Source organism: Callospermophilus lateralis, unplaced genomic scaffold (genome assembly GCF_048772815.1).
Source record: "Callospermophilus lateralis isolate mCalLat2 unplaced genomic scaffold, mCalLat2.hap1 Scaffold_65, whole genome shotgun sequence".
In the NCBI taxonomy this organism is placed as follows: domain Eukaryota; kingdom Metazoa; phylum Chordata; class Mammalia; order Rodentia; family Sciuridae; genus Callospermophilus; species Callospermophilus lateralis.
The window spans coordinates 1,357,387-1,381,283 of NW_027514826.1; the positions used below are offsets into that span (position 1 = coordinate 1,357,387).

Sequence of the window (23,897 nt, forward strand, 5' to 3'; positions counted from 1 at the left end):
TTTGAGGAGTTCCTGGCCAGGACGAAGGCTGCCAATCAGCACTGGTATGAAAAATTGTGAAAATGAGCCCAGCAGCCCTTCCAGACTTTCCCCCTGAAGCCCTTAACACCCTTTCCTTTGTTAAGTGGGTAGACAAGCACTTGCACCTGGCTGTTTGGGAAGCCACTCCTCACAGAGTACTGCACCTGTGTGAATTAAACTTTTATCCTGTATGACTGCTAATTTTTGTACCTTGACAGAGTCACCAGGTCAAACATAATTCTGAGTGTTTCTGTGGAGGTGTCTGAGATGAGCTTAACATTTTAGTTAATTGATTGAGTAGAGCAGATTGCTCTCCATAATGTGAGTAGGCCTCTTGCAATCAGTTGGAGGCCTGAATGGAAAGAACTAATCCTGCCTGAAATATTAATTTTTCTGCTTGGCTGCCTTTATGCTGAAACAACAGTATCTTCAGGCCTTCGGACTAGAGCTACATTATTGACTTTCCTGGTTCTCAGGTCTTCAGACTGAGCTCTCTTTTGACTGCCCTGAGTTTCTAGCTGGTCTATTGACAATCTTGAGACTCGTCAGTATTCATGATTGTGTGAGCTAACTCCTTATAATAACTCTCTTTACCCATAAAAGTGCACACTGATTCTCTGAAGAACTCTGATAAATCCTGCTAATCTATCTATTTATTGTCAATCAAATTGTGGACCCTGACCACCCAGAAGTGATTTAGCAGGGAAATATTTTCCCTCCAAAGGTTTTGAGAACAAGGAAAGTTCTCAAAGTATGGTCAGGACTTCCTGCTTATTCTGGAGGCTGCAGATGAAATCTAGGACACTCTGATCAAACTGAAAAAGCTAAGCTTTCTCACAGGTCATTCTGCTGGGTCTCTGCTCAGAATCTGGTGGAGCAAGGTAAAAACAATCTTTACTTGCCCTTTACAAAAGAGAAATTTCCAAAATTTAGATTTACAATTTTTTTATTGTTGTTTAGAACAAGTTCTTTGACTGTTCTGACTTGGTTTGATTAGTACTTCAGAGGCTTCCAAGAGATAGCCACTGTATCCATTTGTCTCTCTCTTGTGCTATTGTTCTGTCTTATACTAAGTGTACTTTGTTATAAAAAATGAGAATCAAAGGGTAAAACACAGTCAAAGGTACTATATGTATATTGTTTTAGTTGGCCTCACAGACACATTATCTAGAGGGAAAATACAGACCTATCCCATCAGTAGCCCCCAAACCTCTTTCTTGCGATGAAATTGAAGAACTGGTTTAATTATAGATTTCCTTTTACAACAGGGTGTTCTTATCCTCACCTTTTCACCCCACACTACTTCAGTCTTTTCAGTGAAGAAATAAAGGACATTGGATTCAGGAGGAAGTCAAATCTATTAATTTGTGCAAAAAGTATGAACCATAAACTCTTTCATGATCCCTCACTACTCCATGGTCTTTGCCATGGTCCTTACTTCAATCCAGCTTTCATTCCTCTTCAGTGATGGAGATCCCCAGTCTATTCTACATGATTGCCTTACATCTATAGAAGTGTGCTCAAAGCTGAAAAAATTATTCTCTCAGACACTTCCTTAGACTTAACCCTCTTCTTCAATATCCCTTGCAAATGAAATTTTTAGGGAAACACAATCTGCTGGCTGATTCATGGATCAACTTGTTTGGACCAAGAAACACCAAGATTGCTGCTAAAACATTATTTCTTAGTGTTGGTGAGACTGTTTCTAAAAGAAATAGCATTTTAATTGGTAGTCTGACAGAAGAAGATCGTCTTTGCTGATAGGGGTGAACATCATCCAATTTGTTGAGGGCCCGAATAGTATAAAAGGGTGGAAGAATGAATTTGCACCCTGTATAAATTAAGACATTCATATTCCCTGCTCACAGACACTGGAACTCTGGGTTTTCAGGCCTATGGACTTGAATTGGGATTGACACAACTGCATCCCCCACCCCCAACACACATTCATACACCATTTTCAAGCCTTTGGACTGGGACTTAGACTTAGATCCTTATCTCTCCTGGTTCTTGGGCCTTTAGAGAGACTGAATTATACTGTTGGTTTCTTGGTTCTCCAGCTTGCAGATGGCAGATGATGGTGTCTCCGGCCTCTATAAACTTGAAAGCCAATTCCTATAATAAACACCTCTCTCTCTCTCTCTCTCTCTCTCACACACACACACACACACACACACACACACACACTTATACAGACATGGACTAAGTAACATATCCATCAGCAGTGAACCATATATAAGGCAACAGTCCCATAGGATTACAATGGAACTGAAAAATTTCTATTGCCTGCTGACATTGCAGCCATTGTAACATCATTGAGCAGACACACATGATGTATTACTTGTGTAAACAGACCTTCTGCCTTCCAATTGTATAAAGGTATAGCACACGACAATTATATACAATATAAAATATGTGTTAATGATAACAACGAGGTCACTGGCTTATGTATTCATTATTTTATGTTTTTTATTGTTATTTTAGAGTGTACTTCCTCTATTTAAAGAAAATAGTTAACTGTATCTAACCTCAGGTAGGTCCTTTAGAAGGTATTCTAGAAGTCATTGTTATTATAAGAGGTGATAGCTTCATGCATGTAATCATCTCTGAAAACCTCCCATTGGTAGAAGAGATAGAGGTAGAAAGCAGTAATAGTGATGATCCTAACCCTGTGTCTGCCTAGGCTAATTCATATCTCAGTTTAAAAACCAAAAAAAAATTAAAACTTATTGAATATGACAAAAGAATATTTTTGTAAAGACGTGCATTGTTTTGTTTCATTACAAAAGTCAAAATTTGTAAGTTTAAAAAAGTAAAATATTTTGATAAACTAAGTTTAATTTATTTAGCATTAAAGAAAATTATTTAATACATTTACTGTAACTTCAATGTACATGGTTAACAAAGTCTACAGTAGTGTGATGGTTTGGATGTGAGGTGTCCCTCTAAAAGCTCTTGTGTGAGATAAATCAAGGTTCAGAGGAAAAATGATTGGGTTATGAGAATACTAATCTAATCAGTGAATAATTTCCCCTGATGGTATTAACTGAGCTGGGAAAACTGGGTGGTAACTGAAGGCATGTAGGTTGTGGCTGGACGAGTGGGTCACTGGGGGCATATATTTTGTATCTGGTGAGTAGAATCTCTCTGCCCCCTGATCATCATATGAATTGTTTACCTCCACCACACTCTTCTACCATGATTTTCTGCCTTATCTTGGGCCTAGAGGGATAGAGCCAGTTGTCTATGGACTCAGACCTCTGAAACCATGAACCCCTAAACAAACTTTTCCTCTTCTAAAATTGTTCTTGTCAGGTCTTTTAGTCACAGCAGCAAAAAAAAAAAAAAAAAAAAAAAAAAAAAAAAAGAAAGAAAAAAAAGAGAGAAAAAAAAAGAAAAAAAAGCTATCTAAAACAAGTAGTCAATGGTAACAGCCTAGGCCTTCACATTTACTCATGAACATAGTACTCACTGAGTCACCCAAAGCAAATTCCAATCCTATAAGCTGTATTCATTGTGTCTTAATAAATGTAGCCATTTTTATAATTTGTACCCCGCTTTTACTGTATCTTCTCTGTATAGACACAAAAATAACATTATGTTACAATTGTCTATAGCATTAGGTATTCAGCCTAGCATGCTGTACCAGTGTATAGCCTAGGAGCAATGGTCTATACCATATAGCCTAGCTATATAATAAGTTATTCCATGTATTTATTTGTACACATGCTCTGATATTTGCACAATAATAAAAAATGCCTAATTACACTTTCCTCAGAATGGATCTCCATCATTAAATGACATATGACTATATATCTGTAGATAACATATATTCATACATTTAGCCACACATGTATCCTATTGGTTTTGTTTCTTCCGTGTACTCTAATGTATATAATAACTGGTTACACAATAGTTTTTTCACAAGAAACACCTGAGGCATACTCTTTGCCTTCTCTAAGATCAGCTCATTGTCAAAATCCTAGTTTTACTAGCTCTTATGCTTTGTCAAAGGAGAAAATTACCATATTTACTGATTCCAGACATAGTTTTGAAGTTTTGCATGTTATTGGGACAATTACAAGTCTTAGATTCTTGGCCTTTGCCAGCACTCCTATTGCTAGTGGACATTAATATGCTGACCTATGATAGACTATTCATCTTCCTACTGAACTTGCTATTGTTCAGCACATACCAATAAAACTAATAATCTCTAAGAAACAATGGGGCTTAAAAAGCTGCTGAAAGTATCCTGCATTTGTCCTTGATATTACTATCAGGCAAGTGTTGAACAACCTGAAAAAGACAAATGGCTATCAAAGGCTGCCAAACAATGATTAGATGTGTTTATTATACATTGGAACAAATGCACATGCTGTAGCTCCCTATCCTTTGACTTTTATCTCCCATCTAATAGGACATATGTAAAAAAGAGAGGAGGTCAGGAAACTTAATGACAATTGGTTCTGTCCTAAAATCCCAAACATTCTGACCAAGCCACTTCCCAATGCATTGTTTGTTAATCTCAACAAGTTTCTGGAAGTTATCATCATATTTCATGGAATTATTTAAGACACATTCTGCTCTTGGCAGTAGTCCAAGTATACTCTAAAAATTTATCTCCAGCCTTTGCATATTCTTACTCTTTGGTTATTGTCTGTCTGTTTGGTGGACTAACTGAAACTATCAAACCAGATATGCTGATTCTAAAATAGTGGTGAAAAAAATAAAAACTGAGGTTTTCCCTTATTTTGGCATTCCTTTATAGATCAAATCAGATCAAGCCACGTTACTGTAGAAATAATTTTGATGAAAAATACTAGGGTAGTCATTGAAATTTAATATCTCCTATCATTCTCAAACCTCAGAAGCAGAGATTCATTACCTCTCTTCTCTTTCTCCTTTTATAAAAATCCAGTCCAACACTGGGTGTGGTGGCACATCCCAGCAGCTCTTGAAGGTGAGGCAGGAAGAACCCAAGTTCAAAGTCAGCCTCAGCAACTTAGTGAGGCTGAAACAACTTAGCAAGATCTTGTCTCAAAATAAAGAAAGAACTAGTGCCGCAGCCCGGCTGGCTGGGCAAAATAACCGGGGGGTGACGAATGACTTGTGTACGTTGATGCAGCAGGAATGGAAGCCCTTTATTGTAGGATAACAGAGGTATTTATACATTTTGCACAGCTTATCTTAATTAGCATAAACTAGATACAGCAGTCAACCAATCAGGAATCTTCACACTTAATGGCTCGCTTTTGTTACTTTACAAACTATTCCCTCTGGCATTTTGCCAGGCGCCATCCAGACTTGTTTACAGACTCTAACAAACTAGGAATGTGGTTCAGTGGTTAAGTGCATGCCCCTGGGTTCAATCCCTGGTACACTTACACACATGCAAATCTAGACTACCCAAATAGGAGACATGGATTCACCCTGTTTGAATTAGCTTTTGGTTGTCCTATAGCCAGGCATCTCTAAGCTTCTCATTCCAGGATTAAGCAAGCATTATTGGATTTTCAATGAAGAGTTGTTATGATGTCTATTTATATACTATATATAAATAGACATCATAACAACATTCCAAGCATATATATATATATATATATATATATATATATATATATATATATATATATATATGCTTGGAATGTATCATCAACAGGTATAAAAAGTGTGGCTTCTACCCACTGACAAATCCTGCCATCTTTTTCAATGAGGAGATAGAGTACATATCAAAGTTTCTATTTATTTATTTTAAATAAATGTTATAGTGTATATTTAAGGTATACAACAGAGGGCTATGGGACACATAGAAATGCTACAATAATTACTATAGTGAAGCAAATTACTGTGTTCATCATCTCATAGTTACCTTTGTGTGTGTGTGTGTGTGTGTGTGTGTGTGTGTGTGTGTGTACGGCAAACTCTACTCATTTAGCAGAAATCCCTAATGCAATTCAATTTTTCCAACTATGGTTTCTCATGTCGTACACTAGTCTCTAGACTCGTGCATCCTAAATCCTTGACCTATATCCATTTTTCCATTTCCTCTGAATCCTAACCCAGGTAACTGTTCTCTAAACTCTGTATGTTTGACTTCTATTTTGGATCCCACAATCAGAGAGATTATGAAATATTTTTTTCTTTGTCTGGCTTATTTCATTTAGCATAATGTTTTCTAGGTCCATTCATGTTGTGACAAATGACAGAGTCTCCTTTTTAAGGCTCAATAATTTTCCATATTAAACATACACACACCACAGTTTCTGTATCATTTGTCCACCGATAAACACTTAGATTGTGTGCATATCTTGGATATTGTGAATAACGCTGAAATGAACATGGGAGTACAGATATCGCATCAAGGTGCTAAATACATTTCCTGTAGGTGTATACCTAAAAGGACAATTGCTGATGCACATGATAGTTCAATTTTTAATTTCTTTAGGAATCTCCTACTTTTTTTCCACAATAGCTGCATTAATCTACATTATCACCCACAGTGCGAAAGGGTTTTTTTTTCTCCACATAGCTAATATTTGTTCTTTCCTGATGTTTTGGTACTAGGTATCCTACTGGCTGTGAGGTTATATATGACAGTACTTTTGATTTTCATTTTTTTCATGAGTAATGTTAAGCACCTTCTCATTAACATCTGACTATGTTAGTGTCTTTTTAGATAAATGTGTATATTAAAATCCTTTCCCATAAGTTTTTTTTTCTGTTATTGAATTGTATGATTTCCTTCTAAAATTTAGACATTAGCCCCTTTTTTGATATATGGTTGTAAAGAAATTTTTCCCAAATGGTAGATTACTATTTTATTTTATTGACCCTTTCCTTTGCTATGCAGAAGCATTTTAGCAGTACTGAGTATTGAACGCAGGGGTGCTCTCCCACTGAGCTGTATCTCCAGTACTTTAAAAAAAAATTTTTAGATCTAGGTACTAAGAGTTGAACCCAGGAGCACTTTTTCCAGTCCTTTATTTTTTATTTTGGGGCATTGACCCACCAAATTTCCTAGGCTGGGCTTGAATTTGTGATCCTGCTACTTTGGCCTCCCAAGTCACTGAGATTACAGATGTGCTCCACCATCTCAGCATGGTCATAGGTAAAATTACTGGAAGGAAATTTCTTCCTTTGAATTGAAAACATAAATGGCATTCAACTGTTCTTAAGTAAAAAATACCAAATAAATACTATAATCATTCTCTATAATTTGACTGCAAAGTAGGTTTCTTTCAGTTCTCTAATAATATCACAGGGAAAGAGAATGACATTTAGATGGATATTTACTCAATCACAGGAAAATATTCCTGGGCTTAAGGCTCTACCAAGGGAACATGGAATAGAGCTTACCTATTCTTATCTTTCCTGGTGACCAGAAATATAGATGAGTGCATTTAAGATCTGGAGTATCCTGATTGGGTAATATTTCCTCTGTGGAGGCTAAGCTGAAGGTTTCCTCTACCTTCTATTTCTCAATTTGATTTTGCTATCGTAGCCTGATGGAGGTGCAGGGAATACGGAAATATATAGATGTTAATACAGCTGATGATAAATGTCATAAGTCACCAGACCTCATCCTTGTGGGTCACAGATTCTAGCCTGACCTTGGTCATGTTCAACCTTGATCTCTTTATTTGTTATGACAATGAAGTATATAAAAGGTTATTACTCAAGTGGTCAGGGCAATGTAGACTCAGATACCTGGTGCCACTTTCTTCACCAGATATCCTGCCTTAAATGCCAAAGTGTGAGGTCCTTTGTACACAAACATCACAGTATAGATGTACCAGGTAAGTCATCCTAGAAAACTCACTTTTGAACTGAAACATCAAGCTTCATTCAATAATGTGGATAGTTTTTCCAAATTGAGGACTTATGATTTAGAAAGAACAATTATAAGAATTTACAAAGCAATTATCTAGATATTTAATGTCTCTATGTGGTTCTTGGAAGCTTCCAGTTGTACTCTGAAATCATCCCATCTCAGATACACTGACTACCCAACAAGGAGAAGGTTGTGCAGTCTGCAGTGGACACTTCTTATTGTTTTTAAATCAGAATGGACAAGTAGCATCTGATTTACACCATTTCAAAGATGGTAATATTCTATATCACATTAAGGAGACACAGCCATTTAATTGCATTGACCCATTCCCAGAACTAGAAGACTGCTTCAATGGGGGTGGGGAAATGTGTTTAGATTTGTTCCTTCTTGCTTATTCATTCTTTTAATCTATATTATTATTTTTCTTTTCAGTTATCATACAATATAAATATGAACTTCACTTTTCTTTCCATAGCAATTGGTTCAGCTCTTTGTGAAACTTCTTGTGAAGTTTCAAGTAGGGGAAATGAAGTAACCACCAACTCACCAGAATGGCATAAAAATGACTTTAAGTTGAAAACATATGAACAAACAACAGTCATTGAAAGAAACCTTTCCAAGCTTATCTTCATGGAGTTAACCAGAGCCTTCTGAATGCACAGCTGCCAAAAATCTCCCTCTTTGACTCTTAGCACTGGAAGGTGAGAGTTCACTTGCCATAAATCCTTCCCTGGTGAGCTCCCAGCCAGGAAGGAGACTGCCCATCAGCGTCTGGGTGAAAAATGGAAGGCTCCCAATGGAACCTGCCATATGTTACCACTGAAACCCCAAACTCATTGTCTTTAGTTAAGTTTATATATAAACCTTTACCCTGGCTGCCCTTGGAGCCACTTTTTATAGAGTGTTCTCATATGCTCTAAACTTTTCTGTTAATCTGTCTGTTTGGGACTGTGATCTAACTTTAATTGTAGGTAATTTTTCTGATTTTACCACTTCCTCATGCATTAGATATTGATTTATAAAAATTAGAAAATATGAGAATATGCATACTGTCTAATTTTGTTCTCATATTTAAGATTCTTGCAGCATAGTAGAATGGATTCAGGCTTACTTAAAAGTGAACAGATTTTGAGAGTGAGAGATTAAAAATTGGAAAATAAAATCCCCAAAGTTAAATAATTTTAATAATTCTTAACTCAAATATACAGCATTGAGGAAAACTGATAACTCAAAATGTTATAGGATGGTGACAGATATTTCCAGGCATATTTTATATTTTTTATATATGTATTTTTTTTAGTTGTTTAGATCTTTTATTTTATTTATTTATGTGCAGTGCTGAGGTGCGAACCCAGGGCCTCACACATGCCAGGGAAGTGCTCTACTGCTGAGCCACAACTCCAGCCCCTATTTTATATTTTTTAATAATGAAATACACCATGGTAAAGGTGACTTTTCTAGTCTTCCATGTGTTTCAAGTTGGTTGACTTGTTCAAGTTAATACTGAGATACTGTATTAGCTTTTCATTGCTGTGAAGAAAAGGTGGCTGACATGAATAACTTAGAGGAAGAAAGATTCATTTTGACTTATAGTTTCAGAGATTTCAGTCCATGGTCAGCTGGCTCCATTGCTCTGGGCCTGAGATGAGGCAGATCATCATGAGAAAGGTCATGGTGGAGGCCAGCTGGTCAACTCATGGCAGCAGAAGGAGGGGGAAGAGAGAAAAAGAGAGGAAAGAGAGAAATGGAAAGAGATAGGGAGAGGGGCAGAGAGAGACAGATAAATAGGTAGATAGAGACAGATAAAGGGTAGGATGGGGAGGGAGACAGAGAGAGAGAGAGAGAGAGAGAGAGAGAGAGAGAGAAACAGGGACAAGATAAAGTCCCCAAGAGTAAATCCCCAAGGATGCACTCATTTTTACTAGGTCCCACTTCCTACACTGTCCACTACCTCCCAATAGTCCATTCAAATCGTTAATCTCTCACTTAACCCACAGATGACGGCAGAGACCTCATGATATATTCACATCCCAAGGATTCCCACTTTGGATACTGCTGCATTTGGGACCACATCTTCAAACACATGAGTCTTTGTGGGACCCAACATATCTAAGTCACAACGTGCACTTTCCTGTCTGTGATGGAAGAATTTAACAAAAATATCTTGCAGTTCTAACATTTTAATTAATGTAATAGTATTTCAAGATATATTTCTTACACAAAGCTATTCTGAATTGCTAAGAAACATTTTTTTATATACTTCCAATAATACCAATCACAACAAAATAATTTAGGTTTAAGGTAAGTTACAGAATTAAAGAAAAGATTGAGGTGAAGGTGAAGCTAAGCTTTTTAAAGATATGCTATTTCCTAATTATGCAGAAGCCATTTTTCCCTTTGGCTTGATTCTAAATTGAAAAAAAAATGTGAATGTAAAACGAGAAGAGTATGTGTTTCAAAAGCCAAGAAAACATAGTTAAAACTACATAAAGCACAGGTCAGGTTTTCATATTGATCAGATTAAAGTAGATTAATGTTTGTTCTAAATTCTACTATACTTAGTTAAATTCAGTTACTCCTTTTGTTAAAAACATATCTTTATTCTTTTAAACAGTAAGTATCTATAAAGTGCTATTCAACATGCAAAAGAAACATCTAAGCATGGCCCTTCCTACTAAATTTGGTGCTCTACTCACAAAGGAGTTGCATGATTCTTTCAATTAGCTTTAATAATTATAATTCTTATCATTCTAATTTATGGTGGGCTATAAAATTAACAAAAATGTTTTTAAAAACCCCAATTTGTTTAATGTGTATTCTATCTTCTAAAATAAATGAACCCAAAATAGAAACATTTTTTGGACAATTAAGTATTAGATATCAAACATTAATGAAATATCATTCTATTTACTTATTAATTATCAAGATTTAAATACATTAAACATATTCTCTCAAACCTGGCTGGCAAAAGAGGTAGATAATGTAATACTTACATAGCCAACTTAATGTTCATTATAAACAAGTAAGAAGTAAAGAGGCAGGAATCCCCATTGAACTCATATAACAAGTTAATGACTCAAAAGCCAATCCCATGATAATAATCTTTCCTTTGGTATCACTGTCATATGTCTTCATTTGATAAAATAAACCTGAAGTACATTAAGGCACAGAAAAAACTTGAGTGAATGTAAAAAATAAAATGTTATTAACAAAGGAAACAAAGTCTATTTATAACATATTCACTAGGAACCACATGCAACTCTTAAATATTTGCATTACTTTCTTTTGGCAAATCTAATGTTCCGAATTACAGCCTAATTGTACTTGAATATTATATTAACAATATAGAGAAATCACAGTACCTTATCCACAAGTGTTCAGTAGCTGACTTTTAGTTAATAGTTTAATGAAATTTCATCATCAGTACTAAAATAAAATGATACAAAGTATATTTTTATTGGCAATGGGTCAAATATATTATGACATACAAAAGTAGTACATTATATTATTTTTAAAAGCTTTTATCATTTGAGGCAAAAATTGAATAGCAAATCAGATAAGTCATGTTTTCATATATTTCAAAAACGACAAGACACTCAAGAAATTGCTCAGTTTTCTTTAAACAGAATTGAGATCAATGAAGATACGTATTATCTGAAGGTAATACTAATATCTTTTCTTTTTCTTACAATTTCGGAATTTTTGGCTGAATTCATTTCCTCTATTGTTTTCTGTGCTACTATCACTGTCACTGGTTTGCTTTTGCCTCTTTCGGGTATTCATCTGATAAAGGTCAGAGTCACTTGGTTGTTGGATAGTCCATTCATAGGAGCTAGGTCCAGCATCTAGATCTGGAACATGACTCAGTGAGGAAGACCCAGACGTGCTACTGGGAAGTTGGGCTGTCATCTCATAGAAAGGAAGCTGCAGCACTGGATTATGTGCATGCCGCTGCTGTGGGGGAAAAAAAAAGTCAACTTATATACCAAAACAAATCCAAAATGCTAAGTTAAATGCACATTAAAAAGTCTAATGCTTGTTAAAAGTAACATGAATTATGCAAATAGTCATGAGTAAATCAAATTGTATTTTGGTATAAGAAAGGCAGTGACTTCATAGTAGGAATGTGGGAGCTTCCTTAAATCCTTAACATAAACATTTAAAGGTTTATTAGTTTACTACAATATAGATTATCAAAGAAATATAATGCAAACCACATATGTAGTTTTAACTCTTCTAGGAGCCACAATATAAGAATAAAATGAAACAGATAAAAATTTTTACAAATGTATTAATCTCAATATATGGTAGAGACATGATAACTAAAATTTCTAACTACTCACAGCAGATTAGAAATAAACTGTGATACCTTGAACTTGTCTTTCAACTCACTTCCATCTCTACCAGAGAGGGGGGGGGAGAAAGAGAGAGACAGAGAGAGAGAGAGAGAGAGAGAGAGAGAGAGAGAGAGAGAGAGAGAATAGAATGGAATATGTTGGGAAAAATACTTTCATAGTTTCAGGTAATGAATGGTTGTTCATTAATATTAACTATATGAGCACCAAATACTATGAATGTTTTTCATGTTCTTCATAAATTTGTGTCATATATATGCTAAACTAAATGGGTATCAAACTTACCAATTTATGAAAGAAAAAATATTCTTGAGGTAAAGCAGTATTATTAATGGGAAAAAACTGCATGGGAAAGGAAGATCTGCCCAAGGTTTCTTCATTCCTTTTGAGAAATAAAATGGAAAGCAAAAAAAAATCCTTAAAATTCTTAGGTACAAATATTCTTTTCTCTTAACAACTTAATGAGGGTTGTCCATAATCAGAAACAGAGACAGAAAGATCTTCTCTGGTAGCAGTTAGAATTAAATATCTTTAACAAACACATGCAAATAATGTTATTATATTGATAATGTAGTGTCAAAACAATACATTAATTAATTATTTTATTACTAAATATTGAAATTTCAACATTCAGAGTCACATTTGGTTTTCTGATATGAAAATGTTAGACCAGCACTTGTATTTATATAAAGACATACAACATTTAGATAGTAACAGAACAATAGCAAGTCATTAATCATCACTGGACATACAGTTCAATCTTCTACAGATATAAAAACAAAGAGGGAGAAATTATCATCAATTTATTTTTAAAGTATCTTTACTATGTAAATATATAAACTGTACTCCTTCCTAAATGGACTACTAATGTTAACATAAACATGTTGACTGATATCTTTCAGGCATTAAGATAATCAAAACATCTCTAATTAAAAAACTGTGGTGTTCCCCAAATTTCATTTATACATGTGATCGTTGCTCTTATGGAGATGTTATAAATCCTGGCTAGGTTCTGCAGCTACTCTTCAATAGTCTACTAGCTCTATAGTATACCCTAATTTTAATGCTAACCACTAATCCTTAGGCTAGGAAGCATACTCTAAGGGAGGCTGAAATCAGCACTGGAAGATGGGAAGAAATGACAGAATGTAGTCAGATGGATGGGGGAGACTCCATTTATAAATACTGAGAGTAGTATCCCAGAAGTCAGTAGAAGTCAGAAGTCCATACTTCATTAAGAAAGAAATTAGAAAAATATAAGTTGTTCCATAGGGGTATACTGAATAAACATTGAGGCTGCTGAATGGCTGATCAGAAAGTTCTCATCACCTTAAAAAGAGTAGCTCTCATATAACAGTGGGGTTAAAAAATGAACAGGAAGAAAGGATGTGAAAGATAAAAATATTTATTAGTGAGAGGAAGAAGAAAAATATGGGAGCCCAGTTAGGAGACAAGGTGAAAGGTGAAGGGAAATTACAGAGTAGGGATGACTCCACAGCAGAGGTGAGATAAGCTGCATTATGAAAACAAGTGTCAATTGTCTAAAACCAGTATTTTTCCCACGTGAATCTTTGGACACATAGTTGTCTGCATGGAGGAATCACATGTAAATTAAAAACTGTTATGGATTGATACATTCTCTTCATTTTCAGTTAATGAAACCCTCAGTACCTTAGAATGTGGCCATATTTGAAAACAGGATCATTGCATATGTCATTGGTTAAGACATGTTAATACTGGAATAGGATGGATCCATAACCCTTTATGACTGGTATTCATATAAAAAAGGAATATTTGGAGATAAAAACAGAAGAACAACATGTGAAAATAAAGGCAGAAATGTGGGTAAAGCTTCTGTCATTCAAGGAATACCAAGCAATGCTATCAAAACAACAGAAGAATAGGGGAGAAGCATGGGATAGATTCTTCTTCATAGCTTAGAAGAAACCAGTGCTTCTAATATTTTGATCCTGGATGTCTAGCCTCTGAAATTTTAAGACAATTAATTTCTGTTGTTTAGGCACTCTATAGTACGTTGTTACAGTGGCTCTAGCAAATTAAAAATTAGTTCAATTAAGAGCAAGGCATAAGAGGCAATAAGAAGTCAAAAAACCCATTTACAAGGAAGACTAATGAAGACTAGATTACATTTGCACATCACAACCAGGACATGATAACTCATTCTCATACTTCCTTTATGAAATACCAAATACTAGAAAAAAGTACTACCAATGAAATGTAGTGTCATGGGATATACATATGACTTTTTTGACATTATAGTCTAGACTCTGAGATGATTTACAAACCATGTATCAAACATAAGATAGTTATACTGCAATCTTCTATTGCCTATCTATTCTTTTAAACTCCAAATCCTACAAATATTTTGTTCTTTTCCCAAACCCAAAGAAAATAAAGTAGTTTTTTGCCCTTGGTATTAAAGAAGAGGGGAAGCTATTACATCACATATATGGCTCAATCCATAAGTGTATAATGATTTCCCTATCTTAGTAGTAATTTTCCTTTTGTTGAATACTTACAATATATTCAGTATTTTAAGTACCTTGTATTTATTATAAAATTTTATTCTCATAAAAACTTTTTAAGTATTATTTTAATTTTAGAGATAAGGATACAGAAAGGTAAAATAACCTCCTCAGAGTCACAGCATTAATAAAGTGGCACTGGCAGAATTCAAATCCAGGCAATCTGATTTTATTACCTACTTTATTAAGTTCTCTTTATTCTCCCCAATATGGAAATTCTGGGGAGAATAAAAATATGGAGCACACTTATTTGGGGTTTAGTACTTCTGCCAAAGATAATTCTGGGTATTTGCCAGTCCCAAAAGGTCACTCTCCCATGCCTTAGGGGGCTGATACAGTTAACAAGGGATAGGATGTTTGGTTATTATTAGTTTATTTGAAAATATTCAGTTCTGCCAAAGACAACAAGAAAACAAACAGGATGGACAAAATTCTTAAAAATGCTTAGTGTAGATTGTAAGTAAGTTAGCAGTTTATTAATAGCAACAGAACTGTGAGGGATAAAATAAGCAAGAAACCTAGGAAGCCAAGATAGAATTCATAATATATACTAATGGATAGTGAATGATTTAGATCTTATAACACACAAAAGAGATGGATACCTACTCCTGATCATGCCTAACAGTTATAATATAAAGAATAGTAGTGTACAGTTTATCATATTTATTTTATCATTTATATTTATATTCTGTTGCATAAGTCTCTTAATAAGTGTTTGTTTATGTAGTACTTAACTTGGGCACTTTAAAAGTTAGGGAAATTTGAACTCTGGGCTCCTAACCTTATGTGTCATTTTAATGTCATAGTTTGTGATCATTTTCATATTGTAGTTTCACTATGAACTGTTGGGCAGACTTCCTGAGATTGTTTTGATTAAAGCTTTAGTCAGTTGCCTGAGTTTTTTAATTAGGAAAACTCAAAGAATATTACTCAATATGTTTCTCTGTTGACAGTTTCATTCATGTATGATAATGATTAAAATATAATAGAACCTTTATATATTAACAATAGCAAAAAGAAAATAAGGTAATCAAAAATTTTGGTGTGTCTTGAAATCATTTTTAACCCATGCAAACTCTTAAGATTTCTCTCATCTTCCTTGAATCTATACTTGATAAGGGAATTGAGTTGAATTTTCAGTAGATTATTTCACATGATTGTTTTATTCAAATCATACCTGCTCTTCCTAAACCCCTAGATATTTACCTCTAGGATGGCATGCTTTGCTCTTGTTGACATGAGAAATCATTGATTACATCTGTCTTTTAAAAAGGAAAAAAAATCTGATAAGTGAAACTAGTCAGGTATTTTAAGAAAAATGAATATAATGGAAGTGGAGAGGTAACAATAAAAACAATATATAATTTATATGTCTCTCTGTGTATATTCTAATTATATGCATATATATTTGTAGTATAGTTGCTGACTCATACTACCTGTAAAAATGGCAGTTTTTGTTGTTGCTATTATTTCTGTCATTTAACAATATGAAAGCTATTCTTAGATTTCTGACAGTATTTGTCTCATTTGTTTCTCATAGTTTTCCAAATCCTGTGTTCTAATATTCTGGCAAAGATGTAAAAGATAGATCAATTCAGCTTTCTCATTTCATAGATGTGAAAAGTGAAATATAGGAAATTGAGTCATTTTCCTAAAAATCATGAAACTTGCATTTATGGTAAAGTACGCTTAGCAAACTTGGTAAAATGCAAATTCTCATTCATGGGCTGGAGAGGAAGCCCCAGTTTCTGCATTGCTAATAAGCTGTTAGGTGAGGCATGGGTACGGAAGCACACTTCAAGTAGCAAGGGAATAGCATAGCAAGTCATGCAACCTTAATAGCCAGTATGTAGGACAGTGACTTTTCCAAGACCCATGGGATTCTGAGCTCATTGTCTCAAACAAAATTATTATATTTGTCTAAATTGTACCAATACTCTTCTGATGTGTCCAGTAATTTATTACTGTTGACTTATGAAAATCAAGTGCATACAAATGACTAATTTACTGTACTAAAGTCACTTTAACACAAGGGTGTTGTGAAAGAACATGAAATGTGTAATTTTAAATTCATGTCCTGGTGGCTAGATATCAGGGCTAAGTGACTCAGCCTCCATGAACTTCAGTTTGCTCATTTTTAATTGAAAAGAATAGTTACAATACTACCTCATAGAATTGTGAAGCTCAAATGAGATAATGTAAATGTGTGATATGGTAGATTGTAAAGCAATAATCCACTGTTTTCCCTTTAAATGCATTTTCTTTTAATTCTGTTGAATAATTTCCAACTGTAGATCTTCTCCATGCAGTTTCATGGACTACTTGAATCTCCTAGGTTATACATTTAAAAATGCAAATCTACCTACCAATCAGAATCTCTGGAAATTGCCCCAGGAAACCACATTCTGAACAAACGTACCCAGTATTTTTTCACACAGTTTTTTAAACCTATGCTTGGGAAATCCTAGTTTGTTTTGCTTGTGTAGTCAGATTTCTTGTCAGTCATTGTCCACATATTTTTATAAATAAGTGATTGAATATCTTGATTTTGTATAACACATTGAATCAATATTTATTTTCTGAATTTGCATTGGTGGCTCAGAACTAAAATTTAAAATACATTTTTGCCTTTACTTTTGCTTTTGACCTCTATCCTTGAGGGATCTTAGAGTTTCACCTATACAATTTTGTTTTAACTGCTGCTATAACCACATAAACACCTGTCTTGGTGACATCAGTGGGTCAATTGTTTCAGGTTTGGGATTCTCTTTATTCTTGATACACACAAATAGGCAAATGGACTAGTGAACTTCTGATGGGGGTCTTATTTGTGTTGCTCAAATGTGTACAAAATAGCTTATACCATAAATATGTTGCTATGGCTTTTTGGATTTCACCTGAAAATGTTCTGTTGTTTCTTATTTTATGACCTTAGGTCATTTAATCTGTTTAATCATCACTTTATTCATATGTAGAATATGTGAAGAGTAAGGAAATATAAAACAACACAGGACTTGGCATGGAGTGAGTGCTAAATAATCATATGCCATATGATTATTGTTGATATGAATGCTGTTGATAACAAATCCATTTTGTTTTCAGAAATAGGGAAAGAGAAGGAAGGAGATTTTGGGGTACACTTTTTGGGATGAGATTGTGGTTTAAGGGGATTATCATAGAACAATGGATTAAATTCAGGATATGTGTGAGGATTTGTAACTTTTTATGCAAGTGTTGGTCAACACTGAAAGTCACAAGATAAAATCATTTGTCTTAGTAGTTTACCAACCAGGAAAATGTGTTTGGAGTCAAATAATATTATAGTAGTAGAGGACATTTGTCTCAACTCCTTCCATTTAAAGATGAGAGCATTATTGTATTAAGTGAGTAAGTCAGAAAGATAAATATCTCATGGCATGATCTTATTCATATGTAGAATCTTAAAAAAGTTATCTTGTAGAGGTTGAGAGTTGGATAGTGGTTACCAGAAAATTGGGAGGGGAAGTGGGAAAGGAAGATCAGGAAAAAGTAGGTCAACACATCCAAAGTTACAATTGGATAAGAATAAGCACTGGTGTTTTATCACCTGTTAGGGTGACAATATCTAATAATATATTGTATATTTCAAGATAGCTAGAAAAGAGGATCTAGACTTATCACCAGAAAGAGGTACTAATGATTGAGGTACTATATATGCCAATCTGATTCAGTTTTTTTTTTAAAGGTTTAGGCATTGAAACCAGGGGCACACTATGACTGATGTATATCAATAGACTTTTTATTTTTTATTTTGAGACAAGTTCTCACTAAGTTGTTCAGACTGACCTTGAATTTGTAATCCTTCTGCTTCAGCCTCGTTACAGGCATGTGCCAGTTATTCAGTGTATATATGTGTTGAAATGTACTCCATAAACATGCAATTATTATATGGTTGATTACATAAAGTAAGGCAATAAAATATTTCAAAAAGTGAAGAAACCCGGGCTCAGGGTTGAGAGGCATAAGAATTTGTTCAGAGCTGTAAGGGAAGTATGAGAGGGACTAGAGGCCCTTGGGTTTTAGCTGCTCATGCCAAGGGCACTGTTCATTCTTTGGAATGTTGTGATCATTCTGTTCTCATTATTACAGCCATTGTAACTGTAATGAGAATGTATTGTGAAGATACAGTTGCACAGTGTAGAACAATTTTCCCTAACTTCACCATGTATCTGACATTTTTTAAACATTTTTCTGCTACTTTATTTAAAATTTGAAACCTAAAATGATTTTCAGCATTCTTTATCAGTGTACCTCTCTTTTGACAATTTCCAGAATCATTATCTTCCTAAGAACTAGCAATAAACTCCTATATTGTTTCCCAATTCTCAATTTTTAATCACAATAATGTTACATAATCTAATCCTCAGACCCTCAGTTTGTTATTCAAAAATTAATATTTCTTTTTCTGCTTTGATTTCTTTGACTTTTTTTTCCAATAACATTACTTTTTGGTGTTTTCAATTTTAATTCAGTGGGGTCTTTTTAAACCATTTTTCTTCACGATAACACCAAAACGTGAATATTTTAGATTCAAAAATCTAAGAAAATATAGAAATACAGGAAATAGAAAAGACAAAAGTACAAATAAGGAGAAAAAAATCGCTGTAATAGTAGCATCGCCATAAACTATACTTTATGGATCTGTATCCTGGTTCTATTACAATAAATATGTATGGTTGTGTATGTGCACATGTACATGTGTATATTTGTATTGTGCATACACATACATTAAGTATTACAGATGAAATTAGGACTATACCTATGGACTACACATAGAAATATATTTATGTGATTTATTTATATGTTTTTGTAATCTTGCTTTTTATTTTATTTTATATAAAAAGTTTTATAATTTATCACTAGTTATTATAAATGATTTTTAATTTGTTTCATAGCCTTCATCTTAAGGATCCACTATAATTTATTTTATTAGTCTCTCATTGCTATAATTTAGTTGATTCCTAAATACTGACCATTAAAATTATAGTACATTTTGATGTATTAATACTAATAAGGTCAATTGGTATGATAGTAAAAATAATATGGTAATATTTTAGTTAAATTTTATTTCTTTGATCATATTTTAATAATTTTGTGAGCCCTTTATTTTGGATAGTATCTGTTTTTCCTTTGCTTCCATGTATCATTTTCCTTTACTCATTTATGGTTTTTTTTAAAAAATGCATATATATTTTTCTTTTCTACCTTATATTGAAACTATTTTTCTAATTTATTTTTTATATTATAGCTAGTTTATAGTTTCTATATACAGACATTTTAAGTTTATGTGCTGTGGAATATGTTGGCTTGTATTTATATTTCCACCTTTGTTTTTATGCTTAAGATCATTTCTCAGTCTGTAATTGTATTAATTGTATCCTTCTAGTTCACACAACTTGGCTTTTACATGGAATGATTTAGTATAGCTAGACTCAAATAATCATCTTAGCATTGTTTATTTAAAAATCTACTGCCTTTGACTGTTTTAATTGCCCTCGTTTTCATAGCTAACATGATACTTATTGGTGTCCTCATTTTGTTTCATCTATTAGTTCTTGATTCAATTTCACAGGCCTCTTTATTTATAATATTGGGATAATTTTAACCATGCCCCTTATTATCTTCAAAAGGTCATTCTTTTTTAAATACATTTTCCCCTTCCTGTGACATCTTATTAACATCTTAATTTTAGAATTGTAAAATTAACTTGAATAAAAATTATTTCATATTAAATCTTCCATTCTGGATTGTGGTATATCTTAGTGTTATTCGAATCCATTCTATTTCTATGTACAGTTTCTTTGGCTTCGTAGCTTTGTTTTCATTTAAAAAAAATGTTTATTGTATATATTTTTGTCTTTGTTTTTTTTTTTTTCCTTTCTTCCTCCTTTTCTTCCTCTTATCCTTTTTTTAAAAGTTTTGAAGTATTTTTTTCATTGCACAAAATATACATTGTTATTCATCATCATAAAATTTGAAACCATAACAATATCTACTGTCATAACATTATCTACTGATTTTTAAAAAATGGTAATCTTATTGTGGAAAATGACTTGCTTTGTTTTTCTTTTCATCATGATTTCTATTTTCCTGTTCCTTACTTCTTATACTTACTGCACACCTGCCTTTATGCCTTATTGCTTTTTTCAACTGTTCTTCTATCAAGATGGCCCTCTGATATTAATACCTCATCAAGTAAAAAAAAAATCACCTAAAATCAATCAATCAATCAATCTATCTATCTGTCTATAATGTTTTGTTGTTGTTTTCTCCTAATACCTCTTATTCTTTCTCCTTTCTCCTTACACTCTGCTTCCTCTTCTTTTTTTGAAAGAACTAGTTGACTTGCAAATCATAGAACCTTGTTCAAACTAGGTTAAACAAAAACATGAGTTTATTATCTTCTATAACTTAAAGAGTTTTGCATGAAATACCACTGAATACGAGTACTCAGGAAATAATAGCTTCAGGATGTATTTCCTTCTAGCTTGAGCTCTCAAAAGAATAAAGGCACTTTTTATTTCAATGCCTCTCTCAAAAGGTTCCTAAGTGGGTCTGCTTAGATTTCACACACTCCTGTGGATCCAATCCAATACTCTGTTTGAGTATTCAGAGTTCACTGAGATGGAGAGAGAATACACCTTTGCAAATTAGCTTAAAAAAATCATTTAGGATTGGGAGAAGTTTCCAAAAATGTAAGGCAGGAGAGCTGAAAAACAAATTATACAGATAGTAATATTAATTAATATTTTTTGTGGTTCTGAATATTTTTAAAATTATATTTTATATTGACTACTGTTGCTGTGAGCCAAGTTATTGACTTTTATATAGTAACACTAAAGTTTCTCACTGGATTACTTTTTCAGTTGCCATCTTCTTATTTTTGGTAGAATATCATGTCATATGCAATAATAAAGAATAATATCTGCATTCTTTTAATTACATCATATTTCTTTTTCTTATTGCTAATTTAAAAATATTAAAAATGCATAATAGTATTTATTTTTATATTTTTTATATTATTTTAATGGATATATGCTATTATTATTTCCTCATTAATAGGATTATGACTCTTAGCATGAAATTCACAGAATTTTCTCATTTTAATAAATAATATCTGTTTTAACTTATGTAGAATACTTTGTAAAATTTATTTGTTCTAATTAGTTATGCATGCAACAGAATGCATTTCAGTTCATAGTACACAAGCAGTGCACAAATTTTCATTTTTCTGGTTGTACAAAATGTAGAGTCAAACCATTTATGTCACCATACATGTATGTAGGGTAATGATGTCTGTCTTATTCACCATCTTTCCTATCCCTATGCCTTCTCCCTTTCCCTTCTTTGCCTTTGCCCTATCTAAAGTTTCTCTATTCCTCCCATGCCTCTCCCAACCCCCATTAAGGATCAGCGTCTACTTATTAGAGAGAACATTTGGTCTTTGCTTTTTTGGGATGGGCATAATTCACTTAGCAAGATATTCTCCAACTCCATCCATTTACCTGTAAATGCCATGATTTGATGATATTCGACAACTCCATCCATTTACTTGTAAATGCCATGATTTTATTCTCTTTTAATGCTGAGTAATATTCCATTGTGTATATAAATCACTGTTTATTTAACCATTCAACTGTTGAAGGGCATCTAGGTTGGTTCCACAGTTTAGTTATTGTGATTGTGCTGCTATAAACATTGATGTGGCTGCATCACTGTAGTATGCTGATTTTTAAGCTCTTTGAGTATAAACTAACAAGCATCATTGTTGATCCATTAAATTTTTTTTTTTTAATTTTGTCTAATGCTGTGTATTTTTGTCAATATGTTATTTAGGCATTTTGCTTTTGAGGTTTGCATGACTTAGAATAATTTCTAATTCATGTATCTCTGTGTGTGTGTGTGTGTGTGTGTGTGTGTGTGTGTGTGTATGCGTGCATGCGCTTTGTGCATGTGTGTCTTTGTCCTATTTTCATGTTTGGTATTAAGGTTATTGAACTATTTAAAGTGATTTTAAAAGTTTTTTTTTTCTATTTGCTGCTAAATATTGGGTACTTACTATGACATTTTTATAAAATTAAGGTTATTGAGGTGTAATTTAAATACAGTAAAATATATACTTTAATTATATTTTGATGAACCATGAATATGTATGTGTACGGTTTTATAAGTCTTAGTAAAAACATATTAAGATTTAAACATTTATTTTACCCTAAAAGTTAGCTCTTTGCAATTAATTCACTTTCCTTCTCTGATTCCTTATAAACTGGACATATTTTCTGACATTCTAGATTCAAGATCCTTTTCTAGAATTTCATATAAATGAAATCTTCTTTTCTATAGGTTTTATAGCTATAGTTTTGCTTAGAATATATATTTTTTGTGATTCATCAAAGTTGTTCATGAATAAATACTCTATTCCTTTATATTGCTGGTGGCCTTACATTATATAGATAATCACACTTTGTTTATTCATGCACTTCTTGATTAGCATATGGGTTCTTTCCAATTTAGAGTTTATATAAAAAAATACTGCTGAGTGGTACATGCCTGTGATCCCAACAACTCAGGAGGCTGAGGTGGGTGAATTGCATGTTCAAAGCCACCTCAGCAACTTATTTTGAGTCCTGTCTCCAAATTAAAAATAAAAAGGGCTGGGGTGTTGCTCAGTAGTTGAACATTTTTGAGTTCCATCCCTAGTACCGAAAAAGAAAAGAAAAAGTGCTACTATGAAAATGTACATGTTGTGGTGAGGACATATTTTCAGTTCTCAAGGGTTAATACCTAGATGTGAGCTTTTTGTGTTTATGTAAATTACATATTTAGCATTATAAAAAAGCTATCAACCTTTTTCCCCAAAGTATTGTATTATTTTGTCCTTTTTCTTCATTAATGTAGAATGGTTTCAGCTTGCTTTTGCCAGTTTTTTAAAATTCTAGTGGGTGAGTAGTGGTGTATTATTTTGTTTTTAATTTGCATTTTTTGAATGACTAAAGACATTGAGCACCATTTCTTGAGATTCTTGGCCATTATTACAATCTTCTGTTAAATGTCTTCAGTTCTTTTGCCTATTAAAATATTGGTGTGTTTTATTATTATATGTAT

The 23,897-nt window shown here is 33.3% G+C and overlaps 1 protein-coding gene across 1 annotated transcript; it reads right to left on the bottom strand.

The window, feature by feature from the left end:
* Window positions 1-11,518: 11,518 nt before the first annotated feature.
* Window positions 11,519-17,157, bottom strand: LOC143389801 (splicing regulator RBM11-like). Its single transcript, XM_076842602.1, has 3 exons — window positions 17,120-17,157; window positions 12,493-12,589; window positions 11,519-11,806 (listed from the first exon to the last, which is right to left on the bottom strand). Exons 1-3 carry the CDS (start codon window positions 17,155-17,157, stop codon window positions 11,519-11,521), a joined length of 423 nt encoding a protein of 140 aa, XP_076698717.1.
* Window positions 17,158-23,897: the final 6,740 nt, after the last annotated feature.